Source organism: Xenia sp. Carnegie-2017, unplaced genomic scaffold (genome assembly GCF_021976095.1).
Source record: "Xenia sp. Carnegie-2017 unplaced genomic scaffold, XeniaSp_v1 HiC_scaffold_16, whole genome shotgun sequence".
Taxonomy (NCBI): domain Eukaryota; kingdom Metazoa; phylum Cnidaria; class Anthozoa; order Malacalcyonacea; family Xeniidae; genus Xenia; species Xenia sp. Carnegie-2017.
Genome location: NW_025813469.1, coordinates 13,077,863 through 13,100,540, shown reverse-complemented (window position 1 = coordinate 13,100,540; position 22,678 = coordinate 13,077,863). Strand labels below are relative to the sequence as shown.

General features: G+C 34.5%; 2 protein-coding genes and 2 long non-coding RNA genes across 5 annotated transcripts in view; 1 reads left to right on the top strand and 3 right to left on the bottom strand.

The window, feature by feature from the left end:
- Positions 1 to 463: 463 nt before the first annotated feature.
- On the top strand, positions 464 to 1,103 carry LOC124436309. Its single transcript, XR_006945314.1, has 2 exons — positions 464 to 510; positions 601 to 1,103. It is a non-coding gene; the product is annotated as an uncharacterized LOC124436309 (long non-coding RNA).
- The window catches only part of LOC124436299 (dual specificity protein phosphatase 19-like), a 34,495-nt gene continuing 12,724 nt past the window's right edge, over positions 908 to 22,678 (bottom strand). The window contains exons 2-4 of the mRNA XM_046986217.1: positions 2,430 to 2,651; positions 2,231 to 2,352; positions 908 to 1,736 (exon numbers count right to left, since the gene is read on the bottom strand). Coding sequence (XP_046842173.1) covers positions 1,532 to 1,736; positions 2,231 to 2,352; positions 2,430 to 2,651 — 549 coding nt within the window. The 3' untranslated portion in view covers positions 908 to 1,531. The remainder of the gene's footprint in view (positions 1,737 to 2,230; positions 2,353 to 2,429; positions 2,652 to 22,678) is intronic.
- Positions 5,906 to 21,833, bottom strand: LOC124436307. The gene is made up of 9 exons (XR_006945311.1): positions 21,541 to 21,833; positions 21,096 to 21,190; positions 20,897 to 20,930; positions 20,261 to 20,310; positions 19,783 to 19,952; positions 19,520 to 19,559; positions 19,215 to 19,341; positions 15,688 to 15,781; positions 5,906 to 6,005 (listed from the first exon to the last, which is right to left on the bottom strand). It is a non-coding gene; the product is annotated as an uncharacterized LOC124436307 (long non-coding RNA).
- Positions 17,261 to 18,943, bottom strand: LOC124436298. 2 transcript variants are annotated; one of them, XM_046986216.1, is made up of 4 exons: positions 18,477 to 18,943; positions 18,111 to 18,393; positions 17,862 to 17,969; positions 17,261 to 17,727 (listed from the first exon to the last, which is right to left on the bottom strand). In XM_046986216.1, exons 1-4 carry the CDS (start codon positions 18,605 to 18,607, stop codon positions 17,503 to 17,505), a joined length of 747 nt encoding a protein of 248 aa, XP_046842172.1. In that variant the 5' UTR covers positions 18,608 to 18,943; the 3' UTR covers positions 17,261 to 17,502. The 2 variants fall into 2 exon arrangements, with proteins under 2 accessions (XP_046842172.1, XP_046842171.1); XM_046986215.1 differs by having other exon boundaries at positions 17,862 to 18,393.

The following is a 22,678-nucleotide window of genomic DNA, read 5'->3' as shown; positions in this document are numbered from 1 at the left end:
GTGAAACAAAAACAAAATTTACAACACTAAGCAGTGCTTTTTACATTTTAAGAATAATTATTCATTTTTCTTGATAAAACTAAAATTCCCCGCGAGGCTTTAGCCGTCGACTCCATCAGAATTCCATCTGGAAAGCAATAACGGAAACGAAGAATCCGTAAGCGATGGCGAGACACAAACACAATGCACTGATATAAAGAAACCCAAACAAGTTGCATTCTTGTTGCTGATTCAAATATGGATTAATGCATTAAGCAATGGTGTCATCCCTTCAATTCAACCGTTTGCCTGTATACCTTACGGCAACAATATCTTTTATTATACGCTTATTTTATCCAATGTTGCCAACCCTTGCTCAAGTTTACTGTTTCATTGGGTTCCGACAACTTAAGTTCTGTTCATTGGATTACTAAGTATGGTGTATAGCAGTTTTGTAACTTATATTGTGTGCATCGCATCTCTCGTTCTGATCCACCATTGACGGAGAACAATATTGGTGCAATTATCATTGTAAGTGTATAACGAAAGTTTTCTTGATCTTGTTAATCACGTGAAGAAATTTCTTATGTTAATTAATGTATTTCATAATTTAATATTTAGGTCACAATGAATGTGTTAAGTGTTGCCATAGTCACCTACACTAAAGTTGCAATTTCAACTTGGATGCAGAAAGAAGGAAAACGTCATCTGCGATGGGCAGGAATTTCCATGCAGTCTGGCTCGTTCTTTGGAGCTGTGATCATATTTTTATTTGTCAATGTGTTTGAAACCTTCTCGAGATGTTAACATGAAGGATTCTTCTACACATGTGACATCAATGGACTATAAATGTCAGTCTGTTCCACACAACCTCTTTAACTGACCTCCATACCCAAAATTTTTTAATAAAGATGAAGATATAAGGAAATAAACAAAAGGAGCAAATAATTTTACTTAGAGCTGTATTGCTATAAAATATCTATGATAACAGATCCAAGGAAATATTTATACAGATTAATCATGACAGGTGATAACATTTGTCAAAGTAAGCAATCAGATTGTGCTCTCCAGCTGAAGATTTATAGAGATAAAATATTAGAACTTAAATATATCATTATGTAAAAGACTATTATGGTTTTTCATATTCATCTTGTATCTTTTCTACCCAATTCTAAAAATAAAGTTAGCCAAGGGAGGGTTATGGTAGAAGTTGAGTTTACTAAGTATTCAAAAACAACAACTTCGATGACTATTGGGTTTCAGGAAACATCAAACATTGTATACAATAACCTTATTGGGTTACATTGTTTAGTTTTGCTGTATGTTTTATTATCATATAGGAATGGTTCACCATTATATTTTGTTCTTCATTTCACATGGGTCATGTGCATGTTGTAGCACCATACAGGAATGGTTCACCATTAATTTTGTTCTTCATTTCACATGGGTAAAGTGCATGTTGTAGCACCATACAAGAATGGTTCACCATTGATTTTGGTCCTTTCACTTGGCTCATGTGCATATTCAACCATTATACAAGAATGCTTTACCATTATTTGTTGGTTCTTCCATCACTTGGATTGTTTGATTGTCTTAATAATAAATCATATTCCTTCAGCTGCCTCCAAAAACCTTCATTAGGTTTTACTGTTGGTCGTGCTTTCTTTACCAAATGAAATGCATCATCTAACCCAATATTCTTAGATTTCATAAGGTAAGCAATGACAACAGTCGAAGACCTGGACACCCCTGCATTGCTGGACATTTAAAGGAAAATCATTTCATTGGCTGAAAATTTTTTGCTGCATAAGCAACAATTTTTAGTTTAATGGCCATCATCTATAAGTTACCTATGCCTCCAATATGAAACGCAGGCTTTAATTAACATTTCAACAAGTTAACAGTGAACATGCTGGTTCAGCATTTGTTTTTTGTAATCAAATTAATATCTTCCATGAGAACATATATTGCGTTGAAAAGCATGTAGAAAAACCTACATGTTTGTATGTATTGATCATTCAGGTTAATTCAGTTGATGTTGACTGATGTTTTGACGTCCTCAGATGTAGTCATCTTCATGCAGTCAAGTTCAAAGTAAATAATTATTGCTAAGTACGTTAAAAATCAACATGTAATAATAAAAATATTCAAAGTTTAATTCATTCATTTGAAAACCTAAAATCTTACCATAATAACCTTCACAATACACACACATTAAGAATATCAATGGCCATTGCCATTTTACACTTACCAATGAACCAAAACCTTTCCATCCTCCAGTCCCTTTTCAATGAATGAGGACAGCTCAGCAAAATGCTGATCTATTCTTGTGTCAGGTAAATCCAAAATTTCTACTGTTTTGTACTGAAACTCCTGAGAGAAAAATCAAAATTTGACATAAACAGAGCCTAGAGCTAAAATTTGAAATCCACCATATAAGTTATACTCACATTTGGAAATTGATTTACAATTCCTGTGGCAACATTAACAATATGAGTAATTTTGTGCAGCCTTAAATGTTCAAGATTACAAGCTCCATCTTGTGAAGAAATGTACAAGTTGTCTGCTACATGATATATCTTGTCGTCAATACTTGTATCTATGCAATAACCATCGACTTTACCAATTACTGCACAGACTTTGTCCCCACAAGTCAAGTTGCTTGTTAAAACCTGAACAAAGAAAAAGGTTTAAATCTACTTTTATTAATCAAACACACTACCAAGTACATTCATACAAATTAAAACTAATACCTTTGTGCCATCAGTATGAGTTGAGACAGTCGAGACGTGCTTCAGTTATGTTTTAACAAATATTTCATCAGCAAAACTCATTCTCACTTCCCAGTAATGGAAAATTTGACCATTTCGACAATTTTATCCGCACATTTGAATAATATTTTAAGGATAAAGTACGAGTATAAACAATGTATAATAATTAGTGTGACGAAATCGTCTGTATCCGTTCTTTTCTGAACTAAAGATGGTGTGTAGTGTGAAACTATATGATTTTGTAATTATGCATGTTTACGTGAGCATGTTCATTGTTTGAGAGATATAACACGTAGAAATGACATCGGTGCATCAAATTTGTTTCCATAAAATGAAAGATATATCGAGGTTTCACTAAATTAACCAAGGTCAAGTAGCAACCAGAAAGATTAAAGGAAGGGGGGGGGGATGCACATTAAAGAAAAACAAAATCACACTGTTGATATTATAGGCAATTGAACATACGTTAATATTTTGTACACCACAAAATGCACGTATATAGAGCGTACCTACCTCAATACAAAGAAACAAACACGTGATTCAGTGACAGTTCATAACATGGAGACCTTATGAATGTATAGGGACCATTGAGTTCTATAAGACCTGGAGGGGAAACGTCAACCAAATTGCTATAAATTATTAGCGCGCGGCCGCGTGGTCAAAAACATGGCGGATTTTGGTTGTCAAAGTCAGCGGAAAGACGCGGGCTCATAAAATGAAATTTTTTCGCCCACCCGGATTTGACAACCACAATTGCGATTATATAAAATATCAATGCCAAGCACAAAACTTTAGAATTTTATCTTTAAAACATGCTGCAAACTTGTTTGGTATACGGATGCTGATGCCAGAAAAGCAATGACGTAAAAGATTGTTTACTATTTAAAGTGTTCAGTGTTTTGTTTTAAGTCAATACTTGAAGTGTGATGGCATATATTTTGTGAATGTTTTTACTCCTAAGTTATAATTTAAGTTATGTTTATCCAGTCTTATTTGTTCTTTACTTAATCGCTTGCTAGACGAGGCAAAGCAACCAGTTCTTATCGAGATATGCATATCTTAAAACTCCTTGTTTCAACTGAGTTGAAATGGAGGATTTTCATGATATTTTTCTGAAAATGAAGCAAATATTAAGGACAGAGCTGTATTGAAATCAAATGCAGTGCAGGATTAATTAATGAGCTCTTTGGTACATGTCGTACAATAAAAATACCTGTATTAAACAGCTAGCTGTTGATGGTGTGTAAGGTTTTGCTTTATGCTAAATTTTTATGCCATCTGGTGTTTCTGTAAATGAATTGTTTGTTACACAGTGTAGTAAACAGGTTAGTACATCAAAATCAAGATAAAACTACTTTGTTCAATAAATGTGCCAAATTCTTACCTTGAAATATTTGCTCAAGAAAAGCTTATCATGACATGCATGAAACATTAAATACAGTACTGCATCATCTGACAAAATCCATATGTTTTCAATTCCAGGTGATTAAAATTCACATAAGATGCATTGGTTGCAATGAAGTTGAATGTGGAAGAAGCAAAATTGATGGCAAGAACTTTTTATGTCTTTTGAAGAATTCTGATATCATTTAAAAGAATAAGAGTAGCAATCTAGTAAAAGAAGCGACATCTGTCTTCAACATGAGACTTTTCCAATTATGTGTAGTTACTTTGTACAAAATACTATTTTAGATAAACTTGATTTTTAAGTCATTCACTGATATTTTTACCAAAAGACAAAAAGAACAATTCAAAGGCATAATGTAAAATTCAAAAATTTGTCAAGTTGTTCGAACCTAGAAAAAATTAGTATAGGTAACTGTAATTTGTAAGGACACAAAAGAAAAGTAGTGCAAGAAGGTTAGCATTTTTGAGAATTAATAAGTTCTTGACATACATTACACAAGGCCATAATATTATAAATAATGTCTGTATAATAACAATTATACAACATGCTAAATATCTTCACCTACATTATAATTATTTCAACAGGTTTGCCTTCATGCAGCAATAAGAAAAGTGTTATGTCAGAGAAACCAATGCACTTTGATTTAAGAAATAGTATTTTCAATTGGAAATTAATGTAGTTCTGTTCAGTAGTAGATCCATGGTTGTCAATAACAATCCATTTTCTAATATCTTGGCTCAAAACAGAACCAGCAACATGATTATAGAATTTCTGAATTTCGTTCTTTTGCTCTCCTAGTTCAAGATATTTTCCTCATAAGTTCTCAGTAGATTTATCAGAATATCATAATACTTTATAAGACACCCAGAATCAATCCTACCAAAAAAAACTCAAAAAAATTACATACCTACTTATAATATATTTCCAGTTGACTTAAGTCGTAGGGGTAAGCTAACTTTTCTAACTCCTTTTTGGACATTTTAAGTAAGATTTACCCATCTATTCAAGAAAGACAGTTGCACCAAGCTTTTAACAAACAGTCAAAAAACAAGCAATGCGCATGGGATTATGCATTAAAGCAACGACACATTGACAGTGTAAAGAATGCCGTTTTATATTTATTTCTAATATAGCTAAAGCAATACTTGAAAAAATATACGTTATTTTACAGTAGATTTACCTCATTTAAATGTGTATGTCTATTTCACAAAAACCTGAAGCATTATTTTCAATATTTTATGCTTACGGTATCGTGGTTGTTTTGGCTGGTTGTCATTACTATGAGCAGTGTTAGAGTTCCGGTTTCGGGAGGGCAGATGTTAAAATTTTTCTCAAAGTGGAAGTTTTGACAACCAAAATCCGCCATTACCGCCATGTTTTTGACCACGAGGCCAGAGGCGCCCCTCCAGGTCTTTTAGAGCTCAATGTAGGGACATGGAGGTGTAGTGCACTGGGTGTCTACGGCCCCTAGTTCCTGCACTGACTAGTAATTCAATAGAACCACAGTTACGGCCTAAACGATTTTAAAGATGCACTACTTGTGGCCTGGGACAAAGGAAGAAACTTGCAGACAAGAAAGTCTAATTAAGTGGCTAACTGCAGGCTAACTACGACAAGGAATCTCTCATCACCTAAAATTCTTAACATGGTCATTTTCCCATTCTTGCACTCTTTGTCTGTTCCATTTAGCATTTTGAATGTTATCAATAATTTTATTTGTTAGAACTTATTCACAAAGATGTCTAAACTTTTAATTTGCAAAATTGGATGCAACAATCTTTGTTTAATATGTTTTCCTTGTGTCTTGAAACATGTTTCCTTGTGTTATATAAGCATGATCATCGTATCTAAAATGATTAGAAATATTGACAGTGAAATAAAGAAAGGTAATGAATTTAGGGTGCCACCAAAAACGAATGAGTTTCAGACTTTCAACCAGTGATTCAGACTAAACAAATGTAGTTTTGAGCTGAAAACGTAACAATCGTCAACTCTTGGATTAATGTTAATTCTGCATTATAAGAAAAGACGTAATTTTACTACAACAAATAACCTTGAAGTTAGGATGTTTTTACACCGAGATCGAACTGCCTTATGGGATTGACTAAAGCTCTACTTCTTTGACCTTAAAACTTTGACCTCAGTTGTGTTTTTTTTTTCTTGATGTGCTTCATTGCATTACTTTGTTTTATCTTTTGTCTTTGTTTTGCTTAATATAAATATGTTAAAATATAAAACTAGGCGTTGTTATGCTTTGCTCTCAGCTTCCGTGTTTATCAAACGTAGACTGAAAATTTTAACCTATCTTTTAGCTTCAACTTTTAGTGATAACAAAATTTCGTCAACTCCTGGATTAATTTTGATATTAAATTGTATAGGAAGACGTATGAAATGGCTTGTCGTCCTAATGTTTATGAAAGTGGATATGAAGAATCGAGATTTAAGATTGCTGTTGATGAAAATTTTACTGTTCAATTTGTCTGAATGTCATGAAAGATGCCAGAATGTGCCATAATCAACACAGTTTTTGTCGTGAATGTATTGAAGAACATCTACGAGTTAATGCACAAAGATGTCCTCAATGTCAAGATAATTTAACTGTAGCTACGCTTCATCCAGCGCGTGTTATAAATAACGTGATTTCAAAGTTAAAGATCAACTGCGACTACGCCAGTCGTGGTTGTCCTGAATTTATAAATGTCGAAGATCTTGAAAGACATGTTGAAAATTGTGGTTTTGCTCCAGTGTTGTGTTCTAATGAACGTTGTGGTCTGGAAATAAACAAACGAGACAAGATTAAACATGAAACTGAATTATGTGAATACAGAAAGATTGCTTCTCACGACTTTCGAGAGATTAGCGAAATGTTTCAACGAAGTTTTGAAGACAAAATGGAAATGCAAATGAACAACTTAAGCAGGAAAATAGACGAAGAATTTATTGAAGTAAAAGAATCAGTGAAACCATTGACATCTCAGTATAAAGAAATGATGGAATCTAGAAGGGAAGTAGAAAATGTTCAACAAAATCTTTCTACAGTGACCAAAGAAATGATGGAATCAAGAAAGAAATAAAAGATCTTCAACAAAATCTTTCTGCAGTGAACAAAGAAATGAAAGAAATGAAAACCGTGATGTTTCAAATGTTAGAAAAGATGAATATAAATGAACAACATGTTCAAACATTGCCATCATCAATTGAAATGGTGATGAACTCTGTAAAAGGTGATATTTTGATTGCTGGAGGTTACACACAAGATTCCATTAAGAGTGTTGAAATATTTTCATGGAAGGAGGAGAAATGGTTTAACATTGCATCAATGGAAAATGAACACAGGCGGGCTTCATCGTTTATTTATAAGAATAATTTATTTGTTGTTGGAGGATATTGCTGCAAGTCAATGGAGACATTGAATATAAAACAGTCTCGACATGGAGATACCTGCGAGAGCTTCCCTTATGAATGTTGGGATAATCAAACTGTTGTTTATAAACAACAAATCCTTCACATTGGAGGATGCATTATTGGCAAACGACTATCAGATTTGATCAGTGAAATAAAGATAAATGGTACAACATTTCATGTTTTGAAAGAGTTGTGTCATATGCCTGAACCACGTCAGTGCTATGGAGCTGTTGTTGTTGATGATAAAGTTCTTATTTTTGGAGGAGATGGAAAAGATCAGAAAGTTTGTCCAGTGTTTTGGAATCCAAGGACTCTTTTTGAAATGCCTCCATTCTTATCCATTGACTCAAATGGCAACAGTTCAATGGAGAGATCAAGTTGTTCTTCTTGGAGGTTATGATGGAAGAGAAAATTTGAACAGTGTTATCATGTATGACAGCAAAAGGTAAGATTACAGTCTTACCATCCATGTTGGAAAAGAGACAGGGGTGTTGTGCAGTTATAACAGGTGATACAATTGTTGTCATGGGAGGTGTGAATGATAAAGGTAATTATCTTCATTCAGTGGAATGTTTTAAAATGGGAAGTAGTTCTTCATGGACATATCTTCCTTCAATGAGATCCACGATACTTGTGTCCAAATGAGTTTTTGGACAAAAGTATGTATAAGCAAGAAAACGTTCATCAAACGTTATAACTTTAAGTAGCTTACACTGGATGATAAATATGTAAAGTTAAATGTGTAAACCTTTATAGCTTGTTGAAAATTATTTCTCCACTGATTCACTTTAATGATATACATACTGTATTATATAAATGGTATTTTTCAAATATATTACATGGCTTTGCTTACATCATTATTAAATTATGCGTTGAATTTGTTTCGACTATTTTACATGAAATATATAAAATAATGAAACAGAGACTTTGTCGTGGTGACAAACTTAAAGATGGATTTTAAAATAGCAAATACCATGGTGAATGGTGATAATAACAATATAATAGTTCTTAAAAGAACTGTTTTAACCATAAAACTAACCCAACAATTCAAAGGAACCGTTATTTACAGCTAGAAAGAGACACTATGCATTTCGGCAGACTCGTCAGATGTCAACGTCTGCTAAATGAAAACTCAAATCATGCTACATTTATAATGTTACAAAAGGTCAATGTCATCCCTATTTTTAAAGATACACAAAACAGAGACAGATTAAACACGTAATCCTTTTGTCGGCAAAGGACAGGATTAGTCAATTTAATTAATACCGACTCCATGACGCCTATCTGGAATAACGAGCGACATTTTTTAATAATTTTAAAGTTTTCATCAGAATAAGCATTGGTAGAGCGAGTGTTGCTTAACAGATGTTTTCCAATTGCTGAATCACATAGAATCGTATTTTTATTTTTACACCCACGTTTTGGTAGTTGTCGTAAAGGAACAGTTTTATTCCTGACAGAAGCTGGTACATGTTCTTTTATTCTTTCACTCAACCTTTGAGAAGTCCTACCTACATAGCGAGCATCACACTCACATTTAAACTCGTGGACTACATTGCTTGATATTTGAGAAGGGAGATACTCTTTGGGAGTGGGTGGAGTATAGTTCTTTTAGAATATAAGAGACATTGCATGCAAAAAATCTCAGTGATATTTTAGTTTCCTTCTCAATGTCATTAGAGGCCTAGAGAATAAAAGAGCATGTACCAGCTTCTGTCAGAATAAACTGTTCCGATTCTATGTATTCAACTTTGATAAACATCTTTGAACAACACTCGCTCTACCAATGCTTATTGATGAACTCAAATGCATTAAAAATAATCGTCATTTGATATTATAAACTGTCCCCGACAAAGAAAAGTGTTTAATCTGGCTGAAGTGTCATCTCTAAAAATAGGGATGACATTATTGTAACATTATAAATATAGCATGATTTGGAGTTTCTCATTTAGCAGACGTTGACACCTGACGAGTAGTCTGCCGAAATGCATAGTGTCTCTTTCTAGCTGTAAATAACGGATTACGTGTTTAATCTGTCAGTGTTTTAAGTGTCATCTCTAAAAATAGGGATGACATTGACCTTTTGTAACATTATAAATATAGCATGATTTGGAGTTTCTCATTTAGCAGACGTTGACACCTGACGAGTAGTCTGCCGAAATGCATAGTGTCTCTTTCTAGCTGTAAATAACGGTTCCTTTGAATTGTTGGGCTAGCTTTCTGGTTAAAACAGTTCTTTAAGAGCTATTACATTGTTATTATAACCATTCACCATGGTATTTGCTATTTTGAAATCCATGTTTAAAGTGCTTATATTACGAATTTTAGCCCCCCTTTTTTATGAGCTTCATTGAAAATTTGGATTATTTGAAGAACTATGACATGTCGCTGGACTTAAACAGATAAATATAAGTTCCTTAATTTTGCCTCCAAAGTCGAGTACTATTTGCGAATTTTTTACGACGCCATATTGATACTTGTGACGTAGATAGTTTAACACGTCTGTTTCCGTCAATATAATATTATATTATAGGAGGTGATTTTGTTGTCGTTTTTTTTGTCTTAAAAACAAGTAATGACAGTATTTTCAATAAAATATTAAAAAAATATCAATTTTCCGGAAAGTATGGCTTCAAATCAGTGCTCAGATAATTCGAATTCGATGTCTGAATGCGTATCTGATTCGAGCTCGGAATCCGTGGGTTATGTCGAGCATTGAAACGACTTAGCATATGATGATGAACCGCTCGCAGGAGATGGTGATGAAGTGCATACTCCAGATGATCTCGATGGAATTCTCCCTGCGACATTAGAACAACGAAGTGATGGCGTAATTCCACTCGGTGAATGGTAAGTTGTTGTTTTCTCCTGTTTGTAATAGACATAAAGTTACTTTATAAACCACAATGCTCCCACGTTTCAGGTGTAATTGTCAATGCTGTCATACCGATTTGTTAGAAGGCGCATTAGAGTACAGATGCTGTAAGGAAATAGGACCAGCTTTGCAGAAAATGACATTCGATGGCAGCATTGAGAAAGAATCATGCATAACACAGCATGCCAAATTTGGGCCTTTAGTTCATGAGGCTGTTCTTGAAAACGTCGGGCCACTATTGAGAGATAGGAATGGACGTGCTTATCGCCGCCAAGCATCACAATCATTAAATATGTAAGATTGTAAATTGTATGAGAAACAATGTTATCATCAACATTGTTTCATCAACAATAATTAGTCCAACCTTTTTATTTACTTCAGGTACTTGAGAGCTGTGGCATACAGATGGTTAATGCGATGGTTTTGTGGGTCTATGGGATGGGAGAATACTCGGCCTACCTGCTTGTGTTTACCACTTTATTCGGAAAGCATATCCAAGTGGTAACACAACAGGTTACTCTATCAGAGGGGCGATGATGGAATAGTCTTTTAACTTGTGCACTGTAGAGACTGTTGACCTTCTTTGCTGAGTTTGGAATGGTCAGGAAATATGCCTAGATGAAACCAAATAGGAGATACATGGATGCACTATATAAGTTGACATGCAGTTTAATGGTTTGAAACAAGAGTGAACAATAAAAATAAATTGGTGCAACTACTGAGAGGTTAAGCTGAAAGAATTAAATGAGAAAATCTTTTCTTCAATGTCAGTTTTGGAAAAAAGACAAAAGAAAAAATATATAGAATTAAATCATAGCATAAATGTAAAAATGGAAAATTGCAAGCCGTTCAAATGGCGAATCGTTTGCTTCCCCAGTGCATACTTCAACATGCTCAGCCCCATCACTAGTAGATGGTACTTCCTCATCGAGAGAACATGTTTCCTTCATCGATGGCTTATGGAGAGTATGTCGAATAATCTACAAAACTTATATCGAATTTACATATGACAAAAGAAAAAATTAACATAAACAAGCGTAAACTTACTTGTCTCCGCTTTCAATTGGTTATTTCGTCCTGTAATGGTTCACGAATCCCAGCCACGTCAATGGTTGGGATAGCGTCTTTCTTCAACCTTCTTTTGTGCTTGACTTGCACGCTCAAATTAAGGTCAAAACAAGAATCGTCAAAATGCGCAGAACACAGACACGAGGTAGAGGAAGCCTCAAAACCCGGTCTATGTTTACGCACAAAATTTACCCATTTTCTATGTCTTTGCGGCTCTGTTTCTTTTTTAGGAAACAGATGCATCGGCATTCCTTCGGTTTTTGAATCATTGGCGCAACTAATTTGATTAGGTCCGCCAGCAACACAGCGTTTTCCTCCGCGTTTCTTATTAAGATTACTAGTATAATACGCCATGTTGATATAATGTCAACTTTCTACGTCACAGTCATTAGCATACCGATCAAAAGTTCGCAAAAAAAATGCTGAAAATCGTGACTTTGAACGTCCGTAAAATCACTTTCACCAATCCAATTTCAATTATAATTGCAGATTTAAAATCACTGAAACAAGGTCTTTCAATTTAGCTAATAAAAAAGGGGGGGCTAAAGTTCGTAATATAAACACTTTAAATATATAAAAGCAATTTGCTTAGAGACTATTTACATGGAGGTACGGTAACCCAGCACAAGGGTTATCCCAGAAAGTGAGTCACCCTACGTAAATATGTTTTATAAGTAGAGTTCACACATGCGCGCTAGGGGCACCCTTGTGGTAGGCTTGCACTAATAGCACCAACATTCAAGCACTTCTTAAGACTACACCAAACTGTAGCGTTCACACATGCGCGCTAGGGGGCACTCTAGTGGTAGGATTACCCTAATTACACAAACATTCAATCACTTCTTAAGACTACACCAAACTGTAGTGTTCACACATGCGCGCTAGGGACACAGTAGTCGTAGGTTTACCCTAATAACACCAACATTCAATCATTTCTTAAGACTACACAAAACTATAGCGTTAACACATGAGCGCTAAGGGGCACCCTAGTGCTAGGATTACCCTAAAACACCAGCATTCAATCATTTCTTAAGACTACACCAAACTGGATATCAATTTTCGTTAGTACTGCCATTATTATTATACGCAGCAAAATTTAAAACGTGACATACTTTATATGCATGGTAAAATTACAAGAATGAGAAAACTGCACCATTAGCTGTTGGTGTACTGTGGACCATCTACGACGTGTATACTCGTACGAAAATCACGTGATAAGTTTCTTGCTATTTACTGGCTAAAATGACATAAATATGACAATTTGTTATTGCAGCTTCAGATTTTGTGCACCTTCCAGTTTCCTCTCAGACAATAAAATAACGAGGAGATTTTATGTCTGAGAACTTTGTATTCTTGATGTGAACATGACGTCATCAATAATACAGTCGCCATGTTTAGGGTTTGTAACCTGGTTTTTGTACGTCCAAAAAAGTACATTTTGGCTTTCATTTTTTTGTTTTGCGTTTTGGCTGCATTTAATGTTTTTCATTTTAACGAACTGTAATTTTTCTGTCATTTAAACCATTATAAGGTGGTGGGACAGTCACAGTGATTTGTGCTACACAGTGAAATTTAATATTCCTAGGAAAAACGATTATAACGCACAAATATACCAGCAAAGTGTCCTACAGTTTAGCAAGTTAATATTTTAATAATAAACAGTTATTAGATGGGGTTGAGCATGATATCTAGAATTATTCAGACCGAGGTCAATGTCATCTGCCGAAGAAAAGCTGGGGGCGGATAACGTTGACAGAGGTATGAATAATTGTTGATATCATGCGAAAAACGAATTGAATAATTGTTTTATCATTCACTTCAACAAACTGAAATATTATTTACACTCATCAATGTAAAACATTTCGAAACCTGCCCTTAGTTGTAATTGTCAAACGGTTTTTTTGAGTTCTTCTTGTTTAAATATGCTGTAAATATGTTCGAAACCAGCTTTGTCGCTTTTTTAGTGTTTTCCTCATCAATTTTGTTCAAAAGCTTTCGTTTATTGTTTTTAGAAACTGTGGTAAACATCACTTTATTTGATTTTTTTCAAATTCATCTTTTAATGGCGTCCGTCAATAATTGTAGAAATTATTTTTCATAGATATGACGTCATACCTACTGATATCAAGAATTAGAACATAGCCAAAGTCATTCGGCCAATCAGCGTCCAGTATTTTGATGTTATAATTGCCCACAAAGTTAAAAGCAAACACATGTGTATTACATAAAATGAAACAACATACGTGTTTTCCCATGTTCAATAACTTTTAAAGTACGTCGTGTATTTGTCGTACCAACACATGCTTCTTTCTTCTTATCTAACTCAATTTTCTTTAGACTTGAAACATCCACTGGAGCAGGTTGTTGAAGTGCTTTTAAATCTGACATAACCAGAGTAGAACTTGGACTTTTGCATCATCTAACAATGATGTGCTTCGATAACCAGTCCGAGACATTATTGTTTGTTCATCACTGAAAATATTCCTTTCTTAGAGGGTTGTTGGGCACGTAACTTTTCCAAAATCATTCGAAAATCTTCAAACTTTCATGTCAATGTAATCTACCTCGCACATTGTTCATAAATATTTATAGAACGTGTTTATTTTAACAGGTTGTGAGCTATACCAATCCAATGTCCCCCTGGCTTATAACTTTCTAGAGGTTTTGAACAAAAACCTGCCTTTACATGGAGCACATCTCAAATACTCGTTGAAAACAATCATCAGCTGTAAACTAAAGATACTTGTATAAGAATACAGCATTTTAAATTCAGTACCATAAGTAATCCCTTCTAGCTTTGCCATGCATTGTTCTAAGACGGTGCCCGAGTAAGTGAAATTTTATCTAATGCGAGGGGCTCTCAATCCCATAGAGCACACATGATGGTGCTCTACCCTTACTAATTTGCAGGTAGTTGACCAAATCACTAGCAGTTAGTCATGTAAAATATTTCAAAAATTCAAATTCCATGTAGGTTGGTATGAAGAAATGTCTAGTACTTATATGCTCCATTCGAATGCCATTGTCAAATCTCTCTTGTAAAATCAATAGCTCAGGTAGGATAATTGTCAGTTGTGGTTAACCATAATTTTGAAGCCTGCTCCCCAGTCACCCCATAACCCCACTGGAGCAGGTTGTTGAAGTGCTTTTAAAACTGACATAACCAGAGTAGAAGTTGTCCTTTTGCATCATCTAACAATGATGTGCTTCGATAACCAGTCCGAGACATTATTGTTTGTTCATCACTGAAAATGTTCCTTTCTTAGAGGGTTGTTGGGCACGTAACCTTTCCAAAATCATTTGAAAAATCTTAATCTTTCATCTCAACGTAATCTACCTCGCTTATTGTTCGTAAATATTTATAGAACGTGTTTAATTTAACATGTTGTGAGTTATTCAGTACGATAAGTAATCCCTTCTGTCTTTGGCCATGCATTGTTCTAAGACGATGACCGTTTAAGTTAAAGTTTATCTAATGAGAGGGTCTCTCAATCCCATAGAGCACACATGATCGCGCTCTACCCTTACTAATTTGCAGGTAGTTGACAATATCACTAGCAGTTAGTCATCTAAAATATTTCAAAAATTCAAATTCCTTGTAGGTTGGTATGAAGAAATGTCTAGTACTTATATGCTCCAATGATTAGGCACGGTGTCTAAAATTTTAGAATTCCCGTGTATATGAGAGTCTTTGTACTTCTGTCACACAACGGTGGTCTTTCATCAAACATTACAAAATAAACAGAATGAAACGCGTGCGCTGATTGGTCTAGAGCTGTGTTTGCATTAGCTTGTGCAAAACACATCTGAGCTCTACTAATCAAATCAATCGTAATAATCAACGAGTCAATGAGAATTTGCAAATCGACTATAAATAAATTCAAGAGGAAAAATTTAATGCTCGCTTGTTTCGCAGTATTGTTATTTTATAAAAGAAATAAAAGATATTTTTCGTTTTTGCACTGACTTGTGCAAACATAGAAGACGTTTGTGAGAACTCTTGAGCATGTGCAGCACTCGATCTTCGGTCTCGAGCTTGCACTGATCTACTCTCGAATACTCCCGAAGGTCTCCTCGGTAACATTAGCCTGAGCAAGCACAGTAAACATCTTTTATTTCTTAAATGAAACACGATTCATACTAGGAATCAAAAAGGCAGGCACTAAAATGAAATCACTAACCTTACCACCTGTTAATAGTATGATGCCCTTCAGAGCATTGTTATCCGAGGGCGCAACATCAATGGTCAGCGGTGATCCAATCATGGGTATCACTCTAAGTAGGAACGGATAATGAAAATGAGTAATGTGGATAAAGGACGTGGTGAGGGTGATTGGGGGATTACGGTGATGATGGTTTGCGATAAAAAATGATGGTGAGGGTTAATGTGTGATAAAGATAATGGTGGTGAGGGTGATTGTTATGGAGGGTGATCTCCGCCAAAATTAAAAGCCATATTTTCAATTGCTAATGCGCATTTTGTCCTTTGCAATGTGCATTTTGTCCTTTGCAATGTGCATTTTGTCTTGATCATATTGCATTCTGGAATTTCATAATCGGATTTTGTCCTGTTCAATTTCCGTTAAAACGCATTTTGTTATTAAACATTCCATTATGATGACGTAACATTATTCGTGACTCGCAGAACATCAAATTTTACTCGATCACATTATAATTTATTTATAATTTTTACCGCCAAAAATTGTTAATATCAATAAATTATACTGTTGCAATATTTTATGCAATAACTATCACGATCTTTGTCCTTCGAAGCAACTTTAGTATTCTGTAAAAAAGAAACGATTTTTTTGGTATGGGGGATGATAATGGAGCGAAAAATCGAGAGGCAGCAGCTTTGCTTCGCCGAGCAGCAAATTTACTGAATCCAGACTCTTCTGGATCAGCAAGTCTTAGTTCTTCATCGACTGCTCATGAGTTGCAAGATGTTGCAAGATCTATCTGATGGAATGAATGAGTTTGGACTGGTTGATTTCCTGAAGAAACACAAAGATGTTGTTCAACCTCAGCTTTTTCCACAATCAACTGCTTCTATTATTCATAAAGACGACTTAAAAAGAATTATTGAAATTGAAGAAGAAGGCGTTCATTGTAATCAACTGATGTTGTTTTTGAAACAATACATTGATCTAATTGATGGGACAACTAGTGGTAAGTGTTTTGGTAGAAAGATGCAGGGAAGGTTGTAATTGGTTGTAGTCAGTCTATGTATGTGTTTCTTTTGTGTGAATATGGTTTGCTTTTTAATATTTGCACCACAACTGATTATATATCATATGTTGGAGCAGCAGTAACTTTATCTGTTTGAACAATATCAATGTCAGTAATATTTTCTTGCTTTTAAATTGGACCTTTGCTTGACTGTTTGAGGTACTAGTTATATTAATACTTTAATACTTATCCATTCCTAGGGGCAAATCTTAAAGATCTGTTGTCTTTTTGGACTGGGTGTGATTTACTGCCTGCAAATGGTGCAATCCTGCATTCTCAAAGTTGACAGAACAAAAGATCGTACTCTGCTGCCAGAAAGTGGAACTTGTTTTCATTTGTTAGTTCTTCCATGTTATGAAAACTTCGATGAACTGAAAGCTAAACTGGATAGGGCTTTGCAATTTGGTTCAAGAGGATTTACCAATATTTGATCTTGGAACAGTTTATACATTTCTTTCAGCAATAACATAGCTTGTTACAACTAATATGGATGATGCACTAAATTGAAATATTTTCATTCTTTGTTTTGGATATCATTTTTATAGTTAAAGACTTAAAGTGAATATGTTAATGTTTCATTAAATTTTGTTATGTCAGTGCATCAGCATTTATGTGCTAAAAAACATTTTCTGCTAAAATGTTGAAATAATCAACATAATGCAAAATTTATAGCCTTCGTTGCCATACATATCTTCTTTTGTATTATCTGAATTGACACCAATGAACAATAGGTCAAGTAGCTTTTCTTGTTTTGTGAGTTCACAATGTCACTCGTCTTCCTGGTGCAGTCTGGTATTTATAAACTGAAGCACCTCAATGTATATGTCAGCACCATTATGATTAGAAGGCCTTAAAGGATTAATGGTTCTTTGCAGCTCATCAAGATCTATTTCATTCAATGGAATGTTGGTTTCTGGAACAATCACATGTTGCTGATCTGTTTCATGACATGCGTAGTTTTGTGTAAAGGTGGGTGGAAATTCTTGGTTTACCTTAGTGAATTGGAACATTAAATTAGATTCTGACTTCAACATACATCAATTAGCTTTGGATCCAGTCTGATGATTATAATGTAAAGTGTAGTCTAAAAGTAAAGTCATGAGTTATTGCATAAAATATAAAATACCTGCTGTATATGGTCGTTTGAATTATTGGCTAAGGAAGATCCTTGGATCCATAGCTGTTCAGGTGATAGATTTCTTTCTGTTCTTATGGGAGATCTATTGTAACCTTCCTGGAAAATTTCCAAATTTCTGTTAATAATTGGACAAAACACATAATGCAATGAAAACACATGTTCTTCATTTGATGGATCCAATATTCCATTACTTTCCATATGATAGAATAAATGATAAAAAAGACTTGTACAACCAACAAAAAGATCTCGCCAAAAGCGCTCAATCCGTTGGTTGTGCACACTTCTTCCGGTAATATGACTGCCACGACCAGGTCCTCGTAAATGGTGGTTTAACATAAATTGAGCAATACCAACATTTTCCCCTCCTTTATCAGTTCTTACTCTGGATGGCAGTCCATATTGAGATACACCAGATAGAAATAGTCTTAGAACTGTATCAGCTCGATTGTTTGTGCTACAGCGAATAAATACCAGCAAACGTGAATAGCCATCTATTCCTGCATGAGTCACAAATCTCCATCTAAAAATATGAAACTACTAGCACATTTGTATGCAAAACTGAGATTTATTAACGCCCCGAATAGGTATTTTTTAGTAGCCCACCTAATCAATTTGTGATTGCCATCAACATGCCAAAGTGACAAGGGGCTAGTAACATGATACTTACGTCTGTTCACTGCTGTAAGAGACAAAGCACGAAACAATGTACCCTGTGGATCAACTCTTCGCATCATTTCACGAATCCTATCCTGCTGAATTCGCAAACCTCTTCTAACAGCAATCCTGGAATACGTTTGTAGCCAAGATTGGGAAACTCGTTCGTTAAGTTTCTTATGACCAAAAAACGCAAAAATCCCGATCTGGACTTCCTTCGAGGTCAGCAATACAACCCAAAATAGAGTTGCGAAGGAGTCTTACAAAGTATAACCTGTCTGCCATGTTTTAGGGTTGTAGACTTGTAGGTAAAACAATTGGTTTATTTTGTTTTCATTTATATTTCCGCATGAAGAAAATAAATTATAAATAAATTATAATGTGATCGAGTAAAATTTGATGTTCTGCGAGTCACGAATAATGTTACGTCATCATAATGGAATGTTTAATAACAAAATGCGTTTTAACGGAAATTGAACAGGACAAAATCCGATTATGAAATTTCAGAATGCAATATGATCAAGACAAAATGCACATTGCAAAGGACAAAATGCACATTGCAAAGGACAAAATGCGCATTAGCAATCGAAAATATGGCTTTTAATTTTGGCGGAGATCACCCTCCATAGATTGTGGCTATGTGAGTTTTGGATAAGAACAAGACTTTACGTAATATGAATGACAAACCTCTCCCCAGGTTTTGGAGCTCTCATACTTTTAACACGAACAATTCACGAGCGAAGTTTTTGTAAAGTTTCATAGCGAAATAACGACACAGATTGTAGTAGAAGTTTTGTTGGCCATATTTCAAAATCTATAAATAAAACTTTCTATTTGATCCATACGTACGTTCTCTGATATTACGATATTTACATAAAGTATGAAGAAGAATTTTTGAAATTGGGACATCAAGAACAAGAATGCGCGGGTTATGGGGTGACTGGGGAGCAGTTTTCAAAATGATGGTTAACCACAACTGACAATTATCCTACCTGAGCTATTGATTTTACAAGAGAGATTTGGCAATGGCATCTAAAAGTAAAAAATAAAACTCTGTCTTTTATAAACAAATAAAACAACACTTCTTAGCAATGAACGGTTATATATTTTAGAAAACAGTTTTGGTCAACTGACGAAATTTTTTTACGGGTGAGGGGGGGAGGATTGTGTCAAATCATTTCGATCAATTCACATGGTGTCGTAACTCGTTGTGTTACTCATTCTTTATCAAATATAAAATTATCAATATACGTACGTAAGATAGTGACTTTCTCCCTCCTTCAGCGTCCGCCACTCTTGAAGACAAAACATCACATATGGTTGTTGACAAACACAAATTATAACAGTTCATCCTAAACTTGACTTAACAGACATGTTGTCAGTCACTGATCCTGATGCTTGAAGCTCTGTTATGTACGCTGTCACCTAGCAACAAACAAACTCACGGAAAGGTGGTAAAGGAATTGTGGCAAAGTGAAGTCTGTCATGCTTTGGAAACTTTGTATCGAAGACTCGTCTCCGATATTTCATCAATGCTAAATAATTTGAGAGTGTCAAAAGATCAACACATCGTACGTAGTCTTTGTTAAAAATACAAGTTCTCGGAGACAGTAAAGTGTTTTACAAGTATTAAAACAAATTTCACTTTCATGAACAAATTCTCTGTACGTCAGAGAACAAATCAATGAGCTCGTTCAAATGTGTCACATTCACAGACTTAAAGGATTGTTTACCTACGTATGCACCTGCGTAGTAAGGGCTCAATTAACATTTCCTGCGTTGTCTATAAAAAGAACAAAATTCTATCATAGGAAGAGTAACTGATACCAAAAGAGGTCCATCTACAGGTGTCCCAAAAAACGGACGCACATAAATTAATTATGTATTCGCTAAAATTGCCATGCAAAATAATGTAATTAGCTGTTTTCACGAAGACGACGGAAAGGCCAGCGAGGGCCTTATGTTACTGAGTATTGAAGGTATTGGTTGAGTTACAATGTGAAGATTACTTTGCAATTTTTTTTAGCCTTCAATCATAAAATTCTATGATAAAAGTCTACAAGGTGTACACCTCTGAAAATGTGCCAGGAACCACAAGTTACATAGAACAATGAGATTATTGTCCCAATGAAACTCTTTTTACAAATATGTGATGATATAAATGTTAAGTATATACATAATATGCTATCTGTTTGCATTCTATATTTTAGTCACCTATTGGTTAATTATTTTGAAGGTAGTGACACAGGTGCCCCAAGTTTATAGAGACATCAATGGTGTAACCGAATTTCTCAAAAACAGCAAGATTTGCAAATGTTATTACATATTAGCTTTTTCAGCCAGGTTGTTTGACTAAACACTGTACTCACTTAGAAATTCTTTAAATTTCATTTGGCGTACATTCTGAAAAAGGTAAAAAACAAAATTTCAAGACCTGGAATGATATATTGATGCAAAGGAAAAGCTGGAAAAAAACCAACAAACTTGGATATGCCAATTATCTTGGACTGTGGTGGTGAGCCACATAAGTCATTTACAAGAAAAGATAATCCAATATAACTTCAATACCTTAACAACTTCAATGCTTGGACTCTTATAAGCATTTGCAGTCTGTGCTTTGGCTTTTTGAATGCATTTTAATATTCTTTCACTCCTGTTCTTTACTGTAGAAATACAAATACATATGCTTAAAATCACAAACATCTTCAGCGGATGATTGGTTACTTTATCCATAACAACACTTAATGTATCAACTTAATTCTTGTGCATTATTTGTAGACAAAACCATGTAAAATTTTTTAGGTCAAAGCAGACGTAATCTTGATGACATACACCTCAGTTTAGGGTGTACTCCAAAAATTTCTTCGGGGGTACAAAATATGGTTTTGAAAATAATGACAACATGGGAGGTTTGAATTAAATCAACAGCTGATTTCAAATTTTATTATTATTTTTATCCTTAATAATTTCATGAACAGTCAATGATAATACACAATTTTGTTCACAAATTTACCTTTGAGTAGAAAATCTTCTATATAATCGTTCAATTTATTTTCTTGCTCATCAATCGACATGGATGTATTTAATACCGTAATAGGGCAAAATGTGCAGTTTAATTCATTTGACTCTGCCTGCCAACCTTCTTTGGGACTTCTCGCTTTCTTTTCGGTGCCATTCACCTTCACTACAACTCTATATATCTGTATATCTTTAACATAGGCAGAAAATTTTGCTCCGATATTCAAAATTTGAAGTGCAGTAACAAATATTTCAAAAACATTGCTCGCTAAAATTCTCAAATTTTGCGCGGTCATAATCAAGTCGTTTTCATAATGGTTTCCATCCATCAAAACAACATTTATATCACAGTCTAATGGGAGAAAGACTAGGACCTGATAAATATTGAAAGTGAAACAAAAACAAAATTTTCGACATAAACGGCGTTTTTACATTTTAAGAATTATTAATTATTCATTTTTCTTTATGTAGCTATTTTAAATCATATTTTAAGAAATAGTCTATTTGTTTAAAAAAAAACAAATGAGACTATGACTAATGCAAGATAATATATTAAGTTCTATCTCTAGTTCATCAGCATTAAAGAGTCGATTGTTTATGTTTGGTTTTTAAAATGTTTGATAGAATTTTTTTTGTACACTTTCTTTAAACTTAATTTTGATTTTGAGTTTGACAAAGTAGTCAAACATTTAGGGGAATGGGTTCTAAATAGTTGTGCGCAACGATTGCAATAAAAAATTCCATCCTTTTCGAGACGTTTCAGTGATTTGACGTACATTTTTATAAGGTAACTGTCTGGTAATTGCATTGAACTAAAATACATGGTACGCTATCTGAAGCAAATAATTGAAGCCAAATCTTACCCCCAGACAAGCGTGTTAAGTATTTCGAGATTCTCTCGCGGAGTGAAAATTGACTGACTACAAACGCGTGTCTGGATGTAATCTCGCGTGTCTGGGTGTAAAATTTGGCTTCAAAATATTATTAGGCTTATCTATTACAGATAGCGTTCCATGTATTTTAGTTCAATGGGTAATTGGAAGGAGTTCGTATTTTTGCACGTGATATACAAATTTGAAAACAAAGTTTTCTTTCTTTTATTGCTCCCCGTACTCTTAGTGCATGTTATGTGT

Excerpts from the sequence above, each read along its gene's own strand:
- LOC124436298 (XM_046986215.1), bottom strand. The coding sequence starts at position 18,607 with ATGATGCGAAGAGTTGATCCACAGGGTACATTGTTTCGTGCTTTGTCT. Across the intron at positions 18,394-18,476 it reads GGCAATCACAAATTGATTAG|ATGGAGATTTGTGACTCATG; the intron begins GTGGGCTACTAA and ends TCATATTTTTAG. Across the intron at positions 17,728-17,861 it reads CAAACGACCATATACAGCAG|GTAAACCAAGAATTTCCACC; the intron begins GTATTTTATATT and ends CAATTCACTAAG.